This window comes from Zonotrichia leucophrys, chromosome 25, assembly GCF_028769735.1.
Source record: "Zonotrichia leucophrys gambelii isolate GWCS_2022_RI chromosome 25, RI_Zleu_2.0, whole genome shotgun sequence".
In the NCBI taxonomy this organism is placed as follows: Eukaryota; Metazoa; Chordata; class Aves; order Passeriformes; family Passerellidae; genus Zonotrichia; species Zonotrichia leucophrys.
In genome coordinates, this window is record NC_088194.1 from 731,486 (window position 1) to 748,169 (window position 16,684).

The 16,684-nt window shown below is 65.5% G+C and overlaps 1 protein-coding gene across 1 annotated transcript; it reads right to left on the reverse strand.

The window, feature by feature from the left end:
- Nucleotides 1-10,121: 10,121 nt before the first annotated feature.
- EFNA4 (ephrin A4) lies at nt 10,122-14,572 on the reverse strand. Its single transcript, XM_064732750.1, has 6 exons — nt 14,457-14,572; nt 12,169-12,461; nt 11,054-11,122; nt 10,871-10,930; nt 10,550-10,802; nt 10,122-10,463 (listed from the first exon to the last, which is right to left on the reverse strand). The coding sequence occupies exons 1-5, from the start codon at nt 14,561-14,563 to the stop codon at nt 10,714-10,716; spliced, it is 618 nt and encodes a 205-aa protein (XP_064588820.1). The 5' UTR covers nt 14,564-14,572; the 3' UTR covers nt 10,122-10,463; nt 10,550-10,713.
- Nucleotides 14,573-16,684: the final 2,112 nt, after the last annotated feature.

Sequence of the window (16,684 nt, forward strand, 5' to 3'; positions counted from 1 at the left end):
GCTCCGCCCCGCGCGCGCCCGCCGCCGCCGCGCCCCCGCGCGCGCTCCCGCCGCCACCCCGGGCCCGCCCCGGCACCGGCTCGGCACCGGCACCAGGCTCGGGGCTGCGGCTCCCCGCGGGTGGAAACGCCGGGGCCGGGTCCCGGGAGGACCAGGTGGCACCGGGGTCGCGCCAGGACCCCCATGAGCGGGGGGCGTTACCTGTGTGGGGTCCTGCTGCCATCGGGGTCGCACTGGGACCCCCGTGGGTGCTCCCACACCTCGGTGCACCCCTGCCTGTCCCTGTGGGAGCCGGTGCCACTGGGATCTCCCTGGCACTGGGGGCAGCAGGGCCAGGAGCCCGCGGGATTGGGGTCGCTGTGGTTGGGAGCTCCGGGCCGTGGGGCAGCAGCCCCTGTGGGTCTGTGGGGGCTGTGGGTGCGGGCTCAGCGCCTCAGAGGGTCCTCCCGGTGCTGCTGCCAGTGCCATGAGGGCCACATGTGCTCACAGAGGGGTTTGGGCACCCTGGAGGCACAGGAGTGGGTGGGAGGGAGTGTGCCAATGTGCCAGGACAGCCTGGCTACCGAGGAACACGGACACAGTGCCAGGCTCTGCCGCCTGCCCTGACCTCCCTCGGGAGCCAGCATTTGGCCAAGTGCCCACACGCATGGGCAGGCCCTCGTTCTTCCCACACCCCAAGGGTTTGTGGGGTGGAGGTTCCTGGGGGGAGCCCAGGGGAATGTGGGGGCTCCCCGGGTGTGGGGATTGAGCTGAGTGCCAGCTCCCACTGCCCGTCCTCGGTGGGATCCCTTAGCAACTGCCATGCAGGGCTGCCTGGCAGAGCCCAGTGCCAGGTGATCGGGCCCCTGGCACACGTGGGCACGCACGGGCACGCTCACACTGGCACGGACACGCGGAGCTCAGTGGGCACACGCAGCTCAGCGGGGATGAGCAACTCAGAGGGCACACTCAGCTCAGCAGGCATGCGCAGGCCAGCGGGCACACTCAGCCCAGCGGGCACACGCAGCTCAGCGGGCACACTCAGCTCAGGGGGCACACACAGCTCCCTGGCTCCCTGGGCACACTCAGCTCAGCAGGCACACACAGCTCAGGGGGCACACAGCTCACAGGGCACACACAACTCAATGGGCACACTCAGTGGGCACACACAGCTCACTGGGCACACTCAGCTCAGCGGGCACACACAGCTCAGTGGGCACACAGAGCTCAGTGGGCACATGCAGCTCAGCAGGCACACGCAGCTCAGTGGGCACACAGAGCTCAGTGGGCACACGCAGCTCAGTGGCCACACACAGCTCACTGGCCACACTCAGTTCAGCGGGCACACGCAGCTCAGCGGGCACACACAGCTCACTGGGCACACTCAGTGGGCACACACAGCTCACTGGGCACACACAGCTTGCCCCCAGCTCCCACATGCGCCCACCATCCCCAGCCCAGCAGCCTCTGCCCCGGCAGCGCTGGCGTTGTGCATCACCTGCAGCTTTGGCAGCCTTGAGGAGCTCGTGAATGAAACCAGGAGGTTCCCAAACCGTGGCTGGGCTTGCTGAGCCGGCCCGAGCTGCTCCTGCCAGCAACTATCTCACTGTGTGGTGAGCGTGGCCAGCATGGTGCTGTGCCAAATGTCATGTTCCCATGTCCCCAGTGGGCCTGGTGGCTCTCAGGTGCCCTGTGCTGAGTCCTGGGTGGTCTCCTGGCTCCCCAGAGTTTTATGAGGAGCTCTGTGTGCAATGAGAGCCACCCCATTTGTCCTCAGGGTCCTTTAGGCCATGTGGATGCTGCTCCAGGCCATGAGGGGGACAAGGAGGATGATGATGATGGGCAGGGCCCCTGCTCCCACTCAGCACCATGGGAGACCCATGGCATGCCCATTCCCCATCCATACTGGTGGCACTGGGAGCCCAAACCCCTGCCAGAGCCCCGCCAGGAAGGGGGAAGGGGGAAACGGAAAGGCCCGGAGGACCAAAAAAGCCTCTATTAATTATTCATCCGAAGAAGTGAAGTGAAGAAAACACAACACGTGGAAAAGGGCTCTGGCTGCCTGGGGGTGGGAGCGGGGGAGAGCTGGGGAGGGGAGGGCACAGGGGCCGGGCTGAGGTGGCAGCGGCAGCGGTGGCATCTCCCAGGGTGCCGCACACCTCTGGGAGGACCCAGAGCACCGCGCTGCCACCATGGAAACGCCTCGGCTCGGCAAACCCATGGCAACACCCACCTCCACATGGAAACCCCCCCGCTCATGGCAACGCACGCTCCGCCGTCAGCACCCGCACCACGGGGGTCCCCCCGCCACGGAGGGACACGGAGGGACACGGAGGGACACACCCAGGGGGCAGAACACAGCCCTGAGCACCGCGGAGCGTGCAGGTGTCAGGAATTACCCCTGGAATTACACACAGAGGGGGCTTGGCCGGGTTTTGGCACAACGGGAAGGCTGGGGACACACCCTGGTGGCTTCGCTCTTAGAGGGATGCGAGGCCTTGAGCTGTCCAGAGCAAGGGCATGGAGCATCCCTGGTTCTCCCTCTGTCCCCTCCACGCTGTGCCCATCACAAGGACCAGCAGCTTTTGGCATCAAAGCAGTGGGGAAAGCCTCGCACCTGCCGTCCATGAGCCCCGAGGGGCCTGAGCGTGTCCCTGGCGGGGTAGGGGACCTGCCTTGGCCCGCCTGGGTTGATGTTTAACCGCGGCTTCCTGTGACAGAATGTCGCAACCGCAGAGCAGAGCCGGCATTCAATAAATCATCGCGCAGGGCTGGGGGAGTGGGGAGGGGGCAGCGCCCAGCCGAGCGAGAGGGGGAGCCGATAAATAATTCATTAAATAAATAAACATGGTGAGAGCGCGGGGAGGAGGCAGGAGTGTAACCAAGAAAGGGCTCGGCGAACGCGGGCATGAAATATTCACCAGCCACACCTAGCAGGGCCCAACGCGCTGAGCTCAGGGCTCCCGGCCCGCCCGAGGGAGCCAGGTGCCGGCACGTGTCCAGCCAGACACGGCGAGAACAAGGCAAAGGCAAGCAGCGAGCATGGCCTGGCTCGGGGAGCAGGCAGCTGGCATGGCTGGCATGGCCATGTCCTGGCTCCTGGCGGCGTTTGGGGCAGCTCCTCACATCCCCATGCTGGTGTTTGGGCACGGTCTGTCCTGCCAGGCTGGCACGCCTGGGGCACTCTCAGCACACACCGTGTGCCCAGCATCTCTGCTCCTCCCTGCCCCTTCCCTTTTCTGTCCCGTGTCAGTCGTTAAATTTGAATGAAGCCTCACGGATGGTTGAGCCGTGCCAGCGCCTTGATGAGCGCTCAGCGGGCATCGCCTCGGGGAGGGCACAGGGGCTGAGCCTTCCCCTTTCAAAGGGACAGGGGGGAAAATCCAGCTCTGGAGGAGTCCTGGGTGACATCCTGGGGCTGGGCATGGGGATGCAGGGGAGGTGAAGATGGGTGGCCAAATCCCTGGTGAGGAGAGAGACCAAGGTCTAACCAGAGGGACCAGAGCGAGCCCTACTACGCAGAGTGACACGGGAGAAGTTCATTAATTAGCGGCCTGGGTTAATTTATGCGGAGCTGGATTCTGTGGCCTTGCAGAGGAGGGTTAGCTGCCACCAGTGAGTGAGCAGCGGTGCCAGGCGGCGGTGCCAGGCCCGTCAGAGGAAATCAACTTCCTGCTGGAGTCACTGCATGAAGCCGTGCGTGGCTCCAGCCCCGCTGCTCCCGCTGCCCAGCAGGAGGAAGCTGCAGGGTTCCTGCCCTGGGCGCCAGGCGCCTGTTGGCCGGAACCCTGGCTCCAGCAGCTGTGCCAAATCTCACCCGCCCTGGCTGTGTGGGCACCCAGAGGTGGCGGCTGGGAGGTGAGAGCCACCAGCTCCTTGTGGCTCCCACGGCTGGCAGTCACAGTGCCAGGGTGAGCCGAGATGAAAGGGGTCATCACTTGGTGCAGCACAGATGTGCACACTGCCAGCTTAGCCCACCCTGGGTGCTGGAGTGGTGTGCCAGGCAGTGCTGTCTGTCCCCTGTGCCACATCCTTGTCCCATTCCCGTCTGTCCCCTGTGCCACATCCTCGTCCCAGCAGCCCACGCCGGCAGTGGAGGTTACCTGGCAGGAAGCGCCTGAGTCAGCAGCCGGCACCGGGTGACTCAGCCGGCTCCTCTCCTCTCCAAACCTCCCTCCTGGCCTCAAGATCACTCCAATGTCATCCACCGGGGGCAGCCCCAGCCTCACTGCTGTCCCCTGCTGCTGTGACATGACCACGGTGTGGATGTGCTGCAGGGTGCGAGGGCTGTGCCAGGTGGGAGGCTTGGGTAGGGCAGGGCTGGCACATGGCCCCACTGCAGCCACAGCTCTCTGGGAAAGGGACAAGGACACAGGGATGGGTTTGTGGCTGCCAGCCGCAGCACCTGGCTCCCCACTGGCTCTGGAACATGCTCTGCTCATCCCAGCCATGTGCCACCCTGGTGTCCCCTGTGAGGTGTCTGGTGGTGTGTAAGTGATGTTAATCTGATGAAGGAGTGACAAGCAGCATCGATATCCTGCTCCCACTGCACACAGATCACGCCACAATCGTCATCTGGGAACACTGGCAGAGGGGGCAGCGAACTGGGAGGTGCCAGGGACAGACCCACAATGTGCTGTGCTCTAGGTTGTCCCCATCCCAGGTGATGCTGCCAGGGGACCTGCAGACCCTCACACCCAAATGAGGGCTGGGGATGGGCACAGGAACCATCCTAGGAATGCCCAGCTGGCACTGAGCTTGGCAGTGTAGGGCTGCTCTGGCTGTGCCACCAGCAGTGCCCACGTGCCCACCTGCTTCCCATCCCATTCCAGGCCGTGGGTGACTGTCCCCAGGGAGAAGGGCAGGGTGACACCGTGCTGGGCAGAAGCACAGGGAAACAAAGGAGCCAACGAGCTGAGGGGGCAGGGGGGGACCGGGGCTAAGCGTGCAGGCGCAGGAGATTTCAGGGCCTGAAATATTCATCAGGGCTGAGGCGGTGCCTGCCGTGAGCCATGGCACGGGGGGGCTTCAATAATGCATCGCTGGAAACGGCTCACCAGAGGGGCTGGGGGCACAGGGAAAATGGGGGCTCACCAGAAACGGCTCACCCGAGGGGCTGGGGGCACAGGGAAAATGGGGGTTCCCTCCACTGGCTCACCAGAAATGGGGGTTCTCTCCACTGGCTCACCAGAAATTGCTCACCAGAAATGGGGGCTCCCTCCATGGGCTCACCAGAAATGGCTCACCAGAGGGGCTGGGGGTACAGAGAAAGTGGGGGTTCACCGGAAATGGCTTACCAGAAAATAGGGGCTCTCTCCACTGGCTCACCAGAAATGGGGTCTCCCTCCACTGGCTCCCCAGAAACGGCTCACCAGAAATTGCTCACCAGAGGGGCTGGGGGTGCAGAGAAAATGGGGGTTCACCAGAAATGGCTCACCAGAAATGGGGGTTCCCTCCACTGGCTCACCAGAGAGGCTGGGGATACAGAGAAAATGGGGGTTCCCTCCACTGACTGCAGCTGCCCCAGGCCTGTGCTGCTGGCCAGGTGATGGGAGCTGTGTGCTGGACAGGGAATAGGGCAGGAGGTGCTGCTGGCACTGCCAGGAGAGCACCAGGAGGTGCTGGCAGGTGAGGGGTGCCCCGTGCTGCTGGCAGGTACAGGGTGCCCCATGATGCTGGCAGGTATGGGGTGCCCTGTGCTGCTGGCAGGTGTGGGGTGCCCTGTGCTGCTGGCAGGTGTGGGGTGCCCCATGCTGCTGGCAGGTGTGGGGTGCCCTGTGCTGCTGGCAGGTGAGGGGTGCCCCGTGCTGCTGGCAGGTGTGGGGTGCCTGTGTGCTGGCAGTGAGGGTGCCTGTGCTGGCAGGTGAGGGGTGCCCTGTGCTGCTGGCAGGTGAGGGGCGCCCCATGCTGCTGGCAGGTATGGGGTGCCCCTGGCTGCTGGCAGGTATGGGGTGCCCCGTGCTGCTGGCAGCTGCCACCCGAGGGGCTGGCAGAGGACCCTGGGTGTGTGCAGTGTCCCTGCAGCCTGGCACTGTCCAGCTGCTCCATCTGGGCTAGCTGGGGGTCCCATGCCTGGCTGTGAGCATGGCCCCATGCCCCCCATGCAGGTGTTGCTGTCGCAGCCACTTTGTGCTCCTGTGCTCAATAATTCAGAGCATCCACCCACCTGTGCTGCTCTTGCCTCTGGCCACACCAGCCAGTCCTCCTGCCAGCTGCTGGGACTGGCCTGGCCTGTCCTTGTCCCTGGGCACCCAAGGAGCTGCCCTGGTGCTGGTCAGGCAGCTCTGGCTCTGCCCTGACTAATGAGCTCTTTGCCAGGGAAGCTCGTTAGCAGCTTGAGGATCAAAGGAGCACAGGGCACGTGGTGGATGTGGGGAGCAAGGCCCAAGATGCTCCAGAGCTCCACCTCCACCATCCCCACAGCATCCTTCTGCTGGAGAGGCCGTGAGCCTGGTGACAGCCTGGCACAGAGCACCTCAGCACCCACTTGGGCACCCTTGGGACAAGCTGCCCTGGGTGGGCACCTGCCCCAGCCTCTGCCCCCATTGTCTGGCTGCCCTGGAGACAGGGACACTGTGTTGGGGTGGTGCCCTGTGTCATTTGCACCCTCACATTGAAGTCCTAATCCTTTTCCCCAGGGATGCAGAGATTGGGGACCATGCAGGCCCTCGGTCTGCAGCAGCTCCAAGCAGAGCTGGCAGCAAGGGCAGCTCCTGCCCATCCCTGCTCTGACATTGCCCAGCAGGATTATTGTCCAGCAGGATTACATCACACTCCAGCACGTGCAAGGGCACAGGCATGACAGGACAGACGGACACAGGCACGGACAAACAGCCACCCTGGCCCAGAACGGTGATTGCACATCTGTGCCCACACCCCTGCACGTGCGCACCCACCGGTGCCAGGCTGTCTCGCACACACCGACTGCCACCCTGGCCCCAGGAGCGGGCACACCTGGCAGCAGGGACCGGCCAGCTGCTCTGCCAGCCGCCCGGGGATGCAGGTGGGATGTGCCAGCCCCCGCCTGTGCCAGTGCCCGTGCCCTCATTGCTATGGCAGGAGCGGGCTCGGCGCGTGCAGCTCCGGTTAATTAAGCGGCGCGGGCCGGCTCCCTCCGAGCCCCCGCTGAGTGTTTTGCTCGATGATAACCTTGACGATGCACATCATCAGGAGGCTGCTCGGGGAACGGCGGCTCCAGCCCCTGCACCCCCTGCTCAGCCCTGTTGTGGGGGTCTGGAGCTGCCCAGCCACGGGGGCATCACAAGGAGGTGGCATCACGAAGAGGTGGCACCATGAAAGGTGGCATCCCTGAGAGTGGGTAATGAGGGAGCTGGCCCGAGGTGGGTGATGGGCTCTCAGGGTCCTGTGCCCACTGCCCGCTGCCCAGTCCATGGTGCCCAATGCCTGGCGCTCCCAGTGCCCTGCTCCTCAGGGCTCAGCGTGCCTGTCCCCTCAGCACACGTGTCCCCTCGGCATGTCGAGCCAGTGGCCCCGTTTCCATGGTGACACGGAGCCATTTCCCATCTCCGGGATGCTCTCGACAGCTCCGGGGTGGGCGCTGCCGCCGTTGCCCTTCGCCCATGGGAAAGAGGCAGGGATGGGCTCCACTGCCCTTTGGGGGGCTGTGCTCCCCCCTGTCAGCCCTCGGGGAGGGGCACCGAGCCCTGTGTCCCCTGTGTGTCCTGGCCACCCTGGGACAGCTGCAGAGTCTGATTTTATCCTCGTGCTGGGGTGATGAGGGGTCTTTGGGGCCACGGCAGGGCTGGGTGGGGGCAGTGTGGCTGGGTGAGGGATCTTCCAGGAGTGGGAACACCCCAGAAATAAAGGGATTGTGCCCAGCAGGCTCATCCTAGTGCCACAATCCCTGCTGTGACAGTAAGCCAGGCCATGGGGTGGGCACGGCCATGCTGTGCTCCCTCCTTGGTGCCTGCTGAGGCTCCCAGCCCCTGGCACAACACGGCTCTTTATCCTGCTCTCCATCTCCCTGCTGCTATTACCATTCCCCATCGCTTGCTATGCCAGGTGATCAATTTTTCCTTCCCACTTTCTGAAGGTTTAACTCCCACCCACCTGGGGCACCCCACACTCCTCCCCATGGGCACCCCACACTCAGCTGGTGTGGGTGGCACTGGGGAGGGGGTGCCCAAGGCAGGGGGGTGGCGAGACAGAAGGGAAGGGCTAATGGAGCCCATTCCTTGAATAGATTCAATTTCTGCCGCGGCGGCTGCGGGGTGCGGAGCCATCAATTGGATTCAGGGGACGGGGAATCTGATTTGGAGCGGCCGCGCCATCAATTAGCCGTTATTGATGGCATTGCTCATTGGAAGTCGATGGGATTTGAAGCTGGTGGCAGCTCCTGCATACCAAGCAACACCAGCTCAAGGACAGGGCCCAGAGCTAGCACCCACTCTGGGGGTCCCACTGCATCCCCTTGGCCTTGTATGGGAGTCCATGAGGGTCTGGGGAAGGGGTAGTGCAATGGGGAGCCCCCCATGGTATCACAGCATGGATTCCTGCAGGGCACAGCCTGCCAATATCCCTGCACAGGGGGGACTGTAGGGCACAGCTGTGCCCCAGAATCTTTGTATTGGGGTTCTTTGGGGGATGGCCCCATTCAGCATCCCTGTATGGGGGTCCCACAGGGCATGGTCCCCTGGAATCCCTGCATGGGGGTCCCACAAAGTAAAGCCCCCTGGAATCCCTGCATGGAGGTCCAGGTAAGCCCCCTGGAATCCCTGCATGGAGGTTACACAGGGTGCAGCCCCCTGGAATTCCTGAAGGGGGGTCCCACAGGGCATGGCTGTCCCGGAATTCTGCACGGGGTCCACAAGGCTGTTGTTCCCTGGAACCTGCATGGGGTACAGCCCTGAATCCGCATGGGCCCAAGGTACAGCCCTGGAATCCCTGCTTGGAGGTCCATAGGGCTGGTTGTCCCTGAATCCTCATGGTGTTCTAAGGTACAGCCCTGAATCCTGTTTGGGGTCCATGGGCCTGGTTGTTCCTGGATCCCTGCATGGGTGTTCAAGTAAACCCCTGGAATCCTGGTGGGTCCCACAATCACCATCACCCCACATCCCCACCCACCGCCCCTACAGGCCCCATTGCCCCCCAGCATCCCCCCAGGTGGGCACTTTGGGGGATGCCCCACCCAGCACCCTGCACAGGGGTCCCATGGGTACGATATCCCCCCAGATGTTCTCACCCCTCCTGGGGAGGGGAGGGTCCTACAGGAGATGCCCCCCTGCACCAGGCAGCCCCTGTGCCCCCCAGGGGGATGGGGACCCCCCCATGCAGGGCAATGGGGCGCAGTGGGGGAAGGGCAGGCAGCCGAGCCGGGGGGGAGGGGAGCGGCACGGTCGATGCTTTCTCTCTCAGCCTCTTGCCAAGCAGCTTCTCTCTCGCAGAAGCCATAAAACCTGTCTGACGTGCCCGGCACCACTGCGGCAGGCGGCCGGCAACGCCTGCACGGCCAGGGGCTGGGGGGGCCCTGCTGCAGGCGGCCCCGGGGGGTTTTGGGCCCCTCAGGAGGGTGAGTGGGGGGCTGCACTTGTGGGATGGGGGACTGAGAGCATCAGGGAAGTCTCCTGCTGTTGGCAAGGCTGGGGCATGTGGCAGAGCCATGGTTCTGACAGAGACCCGGTTGTGCCATGGGATGAGCCCCCACTGATCCCCCTTCCACTCGGGAAAGGGGAAACCCTGCAGCTCTCCTCACACCCCTCATTTTGGGCATCTTATGGGGTGCACAGCAGATGGAAATATGGACAGAGAGCTGGGGGCACCCCAACCACACCCAAAGGTGGCCAAAGGAACCAGGGTGCTGGCTGGGGGCTTTGGGTGAGTGACCACCAAGCCCACTGCGCCCTCACCCCCTGTCCCAGCGCTCATCCCACCACCAGGGGTTAATTACCAGCAGCTCGTCTGTAATTAAAGCTCTCCGGTGACAGGAGCTGACGACTCAATATCAAACTGCTGCAATTAAGGCCATGAGGGCTGCGCAGGGAGCGAGGGGCAGGGACACCCTGGAGGGGACACCCTGGAGGGGACACCTTGGAGGAGCCACCCTGGCACCCCTGCAGGGTCGGGGGGCACGGGCAGGGGCACGGCGGGGGCTGCACAGCCGGGGCGCAGCGATCTTGCAAATATTGTATTGCTCAGTCACTACCAAGGGTTAAAACCAAACCGAGGGCACGGAGGAAGGCGTCTTCCCAGAAGACAGATCAGCGTGTCCTCGCCGCAGGAGGACACGGCAGAGCGGCCGATGCCGCCATCGGAGCTGCTGCCCCGCTCCGGGCTCGGGGGTCCCTGGGCCCCAGGGGAGGGGGTCCGTGGGGAAAGGCACGACATGAGGTGGTGGCCGTGGGGCAGAGCAGGCGTTCGCTGAGGGGACCCCAGCGCCGAGCCGGTGGCTGGTGGGGCAGTGCCGGGATGTGGCAATCCCAGCGCGGGGACTCTCGGCAATCCCGGCGTGCGGCGATGCGATGGCCCTGGCAGGGAGAGAGCCCGTGCAGGGATGCTCCAGGGCAGCACGCAGGTGCTCACCCAGCGCCCCAAAACCCCCGCTGCCTCTCACCTTCCAGCCCGGAGCTCCCGGCCCCAGCTCGGCTTTGCGGAGGTCCAGCAGGCGGGTCATGGCCTGGGGCTGCCCCACGGGCTCGGGGGTTTGGCTGGGAGGAAGAGTCTGGAAGCGGCCTTGGGGCAGAGGAGCCCATCCCCCCGGCAGGGGCAGCGCCGGGGTCAGATCCGGAGCAGGGCCAGGAGCACGAGAGTCAGGCAAGGGCTGCAGGGCTGCCATGGGACCGCGGTGCCCCGGGCAGGAGCCACATCTGCCGGGGCACAGGTAGGGGTCAGGACGAGCCGGTTCCCGACCTCCCAACCCCGCCCCCGTACTCACCTTCGGGGCCCCCGCGCCCTCGGGGCTGCGAATTCGGCACCTCTGTCACCGGCTCTGGCGCTGAAAAAAACCCCGCGGTGGTCAGGGAGGGGCTCCCCTGGGTTACGTGGAGGCTCCGGTGTCCCCCAGTGGGGACCGGTGGAGCCCTCGAGTTTTGGGGCGCAGCCCACCGGCCGGACTCACTGGTGCCTCGGCAGCAGACGGTGACGCGCAGCTTCAGGCATCGCCCGGCGCTCTCGGGGCTGGGCACGGCTGGGCAGGGGGGGTCAGCGGGCACCGGCTCCGGTGCGGCCCCCCCGGGACCCCCCGACGGCGGCTCCGCGCGGGCCGGGGGCGCCCCCTCCCGGCGGAACGAGGGGAGCGCGCCCCCACCCCGGAGCGCGCAGTCCCCCCCGGACCCCGAACCGGAGATACCCGGACCCCTCGTGCCCCCACCCCGCAGCGCGCAGAACCCCCCCACCCTGCACCCCGGAACGTTGACACCCCGAACGGGGAACACTCCGATCCGGGGGCACCCCGAACCAGGGACACCCAGAGCCCACCCTGCACCCGAACGGGGGCACCCCGAACCAGGGACACCCAGAGTCCCCCTTCACCCCGAACCGGGCACACCCAGAACCAGGGCACCCCGAACCGGGGGCACCCCGAACCAGGGACACCCAGAGTCCCCCTTCACCCCGAACCGGGCACACCCAGAACCAGGGCACCCCGAACCGGGGACACCCAGAGCCCCCCCTGCACCCCGAACAGAGGACACCCCAAACCAGGGACACCTTGAAACAGGGACACCCCGAACAGGACAACCAGAGCCCACCTGCACTCTGAACAGGGGGCACCCCGAACCGGGGACACCCAGAGCCCCCCCTGCACCCCGATCCGGGGACACCCCGACCCCTCGTGCCCGAGCCCCGAAGCACCCAGAGCCCACCCTGCACACATCCCTGACCCCAGGACATCCAGACCCCACCCATGCAGCCTGATCCCCTTTTGCCCCCTCCATGGGCATCCAGAACCTCTCTACACCCCACATCTCCATGAATCTCCCACCCCAGGGCATCCAGACACCCTCTGCACCCCATCCCCTTGTACCCCCACCCTCGGGACACCCACAGCCCCCTGCACCTCAGCCCTGGCATCATCCAGAACCTCCGTGTTCCCCTCAACCTCAGTGACATCCTGGCTGTACCCTGACCCCCCACACGCCCTAAACTCGGCTCCATGGGGATCCTGGTGAGCCCCAAACCTGGGGAGCTGCACTCAAGCCCCCCTGACCCCAGCGCAGCCCCTAGGGGACTCACAGATGTAGTAGTAGGTCTCCCCCGGCTGGAACTCGAAGCCGAGTGAGAAAGGGGTGAAACGCTGGATCTTCTCGGAGAATCGGACGGGCCCGAAGGGCGCTCGGGGCCGGTTGCACTCCCAGCGCTTGAAGGCGCCGGGGGTCTCGTAGCAGCCGCGATAACCCTCCCGATCCACCATGAAGAGCGTGAAAGTCTCAGCCCGGCCGGCGGGCACGGCCCCCTCGTAGTGCGGGCAGTAGATGTCCAGGTAGTCATTGATGGCCACCTGGATGGAGTAGTCGTCCCGCAGGAACCTGCCGGGCAGGAAAAGCTGGGGGGGTCCCTTGGGAGGGGTGCCCTGCTGCCCCAGCGGAGCAGGGAGCTGGGCTTTTCCCCAAAAAAACCCCGAGCGGACACCGCCAGGCATCAGCTCGGATTAGCCGCAGGCCGCTGGAGCTGAATGGGCTCGGGGGGGTTTGTGCAGCCACGCTGGCCGGGCACAAAGCCCCTCGCCCCAGGCACCCGGCCGGCCGCTGATCGGACATGACACGGCGCTGGGGGAGCGTGCGGAGGGACGCTCCGGGGCTGGCGGGGGGTGGCGGCCGGGGCAGGGGGCACGGGCCGGGCAGGGCACGGGGGCAGCGCTGGGGATGCTCGGAGATGAGGGTTGGGCCGACGGCAAGCGCGGCCAGGCCGGGGTGGAGCAGCTGTGCAGGCACACACACATGAACGTGCACATGTGTGTGAACACGCTTGGTGCTGAGAGTCTGGGCCTGGTGATGGAAAAGTGGGGCTGGCAGGGAGATCTCAGCCCCCACGCTGGCCCCAGTGCAGCCAGTGTTCACAGACAGCTCTGGCAGAGTCCAGAATGTTCATCACCACGATGGCAGTGCTGGCAAGGGGGCATCGAACCCCTGACACCCCACTCAGGCTGGGGGCTCCCCGAGGGCAGGATGGAGCACAGACTCCTGCTGACTCAGAGCATCCCACGGGTGACGCTGGCTGGGACGGGCCTGGGCAGAGCCAGGGCAGGGGGACAGCGCCCTGCCTGACCCAGCAGAGGGGCACACAGAGCCCCCCTTCCCGGGGCACCCAGGGGTGGTGGGGTCTCACCTCTCCCATCTGCAGCATGGGAGCAGGGCAGCGTCTGCACCCCAGCCCTGCCCATCATGTGCCAGTGTGCCACAGGGCAGCAGGCCCAGAGCCCAGGACCTCCATGGGGAGGAGGCCCCAGCATCCTGACCCTGCCTCCTGCTCCCTGAGAAGCCCGGAGCTGGGAAATTCCTAAAATGGAGGAGGTTGGGAAGAGGGATGGAGCCAGACCCTGGCCTGCTGGTGACAGCCAAGCTCTCAGTTAGCAGCAATAGCAGGGTGTGGGCTGGAGTGGCACCCACCAAGGAAACCCACAGCCCCGAGAGTGCCACCCACCAGCCTGATGCCACCAGAGGATGTCCAGAGTTCAGTGCCACCAAGGGCGTTCAGGCTCAGCACAGGTGGGTACCACTGGCAGACTGGCAGCACCAGGACTGCCCACCAGCTCGGTGCCACCAAGGGCTTGGTGCCACCAGGAGTGCCCACTGGCCTGGGGGCAACCAGGGCTGCCACTGGTGAGGGAACACCCAGAGCTCGGTGTCACTGAGACACCAATGCCACCCGGGGCTCAGTGCCACCGGCAGTGCCCGGGGCTAAGCACCACCCATGTGTGCTCGCTGCCCCGGTGGCACCCAGGGATGCCCAGTGGCTCGGTGTCACCGGGGATGCTCAGGGCTCGGTGCCCTCCGTGGGCACCCGGGGGTCTGTACCAGCTGGGGCACTCACCGGCTCTGCACTGCCCGGGGCTCGGTACCACCGGGGCTCAGTACCACCGGCGGTGCCCGGTGCTGCTCAGAGCTCAGCACCCCTGAGGGTTCTCACCCACTCCACAACGCCCAGAGCTGCCCGGTGCCTCGGTCCCACCGGGGCTCGGTCCCACCGGGAGGCACCACCCGGGGCTCAGTGCCGCTGGGGATGCCCGGGGGCTCGGCGCACCGGGGGCCGCTCGGCATTACCTGGGGGCTCGCTGCTGTCGGGGATGCGCGGGGGCTCGGTCCCACCGGGAGGCGCTCCCCGGCTCGGTCCCGCCCGGTGGCCCGGTGGCCAGCGGCCCCGCCCCCCCGGAGCCCACCGCCCGCCGCCCCTCCCGTCCCGTCCCGTCCCGTGGCGGCGGCGCGGGCGCGGGGCTCGCTGGGGCCCGGGGCTCGGCGGGGCCCGGGGCTCGGCGGGCCCGGGGCGTACAAAGGCGGCGGGGCCGGCGGGGGCGGCGGCGGTACCTGGGGTTGCTGCCGTTCCAGTGGACGCCGTGGCGGAAGCCGCGCACCGGCGGCGCCCAGAGCAGCGGCGCCCAGAGCAGGAGCCCGAGCAGCGGCGCGGGGCGCATGGCTCCGCCGGCGGCGGGGGGCGGCGGGGGGCCGCGGGCGGGGCGGCCCGGCGGGGCTCGGCACGGCCCGGCCCGCCCCGACAACTTCGGGCCAATCCCGCCGCGCCGCCGCCCGGCAACTTCACCGACTGCCATTAACCCTTGGCGGGCGGCACCGGCACCCACCGGCACCGGCACGGCCATAGAGACCGGCACCGAGCCCAGTAACTGCCCAGCGGCACCGGGACCGGCACCAGCGGCCACGCCCCAGTCCGGCACCGCCGGTACCGCCAACATCCACCGGCACCAGCATCGGTATCCCTGGCAACTCTCCGGTACCTCTCCCAGCCCGACACCGAGCCGGTACCGGGAATAACCACCGGCACCGGGACCAACACTGCTCAGCATCCCCGATAACAGCCTCCCTGGTACCGGCACCGGCACGACTGGCATCCATTGGCACCGCCCCTGGCACCGGCGGCTCCGATCCAGTCTGGCTCCCTGCTAAACCCCAGCCGAGCTGGCACCGCCCCGGTACCGGTACCGGCTGCCCTCCGCCGTTACCGGGACAGCAGCCACCGGTACCAGCACTGGCACGGAGAGATGCCACAGGGCACCTCTTGCACACGCATGTGCCCGGGCCCACCGGGCAGCTCTTGCACACGCGGGGCTGTGCCCACGAGCAGCTCTTGCACACGTGTACCCATGCGCACAGGACGGTTCTTGCACACGCGTGTGCCCGTGCCTGCTGCAGCCCTCCCACGGCAGTGCACACCTCTGCACAGATGTGCCCACCAGCTCTGCGTGTCTGCCACAGCAGCTCTTGCACACCTGTGTGTGCATCTGCACAGACGTGTGCTCATGTGTAACAGCTCCTGCTCACGTGTGACACCTGTGACCAAACCTACAGGGCAGCTCTTGCACACTTGTGTGTGTCTGTATCCCCAGAGCAGCTCCTGCACACACGTGTGCTCACATGTGACACCTGTGACCAAGCCTACAGGGCAGCTCTTGCACACTTGTGTGTTCGACCAAGCAGCTCCTGCCTCCATGTGTGACACCTGTGACCAAACCTATAGGTCAGCTCTTGCACACTTGCGTGTGTCTGCACACACGTGTACTCATGTGTGCCAGCTCCTGCTCAGGTGCGACACCTGTAACCAAGCCTGTAGGGCAGCTCTTGCACACCTGTGTGTGTTTGTGTCCTCAGAGCAGCTCCTGCACACACGTGTGCTCAAGTGTGACAGCCCCTGCTCAGGTGTGACACCCATGTCCCTGCCCACCAAGCAGCTCTTGCACACGTGTGGGCCCAACATGCTCACACTCACACATGTTCCTGCCACATCTGTGCCCACCCAGAGCAGCTCTTGCACACCTGTGCCTGTTCAGGTATGGGTCCCTGCCCTGCACACACATGGTGAGCACACAGTGCAGCGCCTGCACACACATGTGTCAGACCCATAGCGCAGTTCTTACACACACATGTGCCCATGAGTGTGCAGCAGCTCCTCCTGATGCGTGTTCGTGCCTGCAAGGCAGCTCCTGCACATGTGTGTGCCCATGAGTGTGCCCACAGGGCAGCTCCTGCACATAGGTGTGTGTTTGTGGCAGCCCCTTGTGTGACCAGGTGTGACTTGTGTCACCATGCACACACAGTGGCTTTCACACTCACACATTTCTGTCTGCCAGGCAGCTCTTACACACATCTGTGCCCCATGAAGCAGCTCTTACACACACAAACACACACACACCTGTGCCCCTAAAGCAGCTCTTACATACCCAAATCTGTGCCCACACAGACTAAGCAGCTCTTGCACACACGTGTGCCCCTATATATGGCAGCTCCTGCCCATCTGTGTTCCTGCCCACCGGGCAGCTCTGGCACTCTCGTGTGCCCGAAGTACAGCTCTGGCACACTTGTGTGCCCACGGAGCAGCTCTCACACACTTGTGTGCTCACCGGGCAGCTTACACACACTTGTGTGCCCATGGAACAGCTCTCACACTCTCGTATACCCACAGAGTTCTCACACACTCGTGTGCCCAAAGAGCAGCCCTTACACACTTGTGTCCCCACTGGGCAGCTCTCACACACTTGTGTACACAAGGAACAGCTGTCACAGCCTCATGTGCACACAGAGCA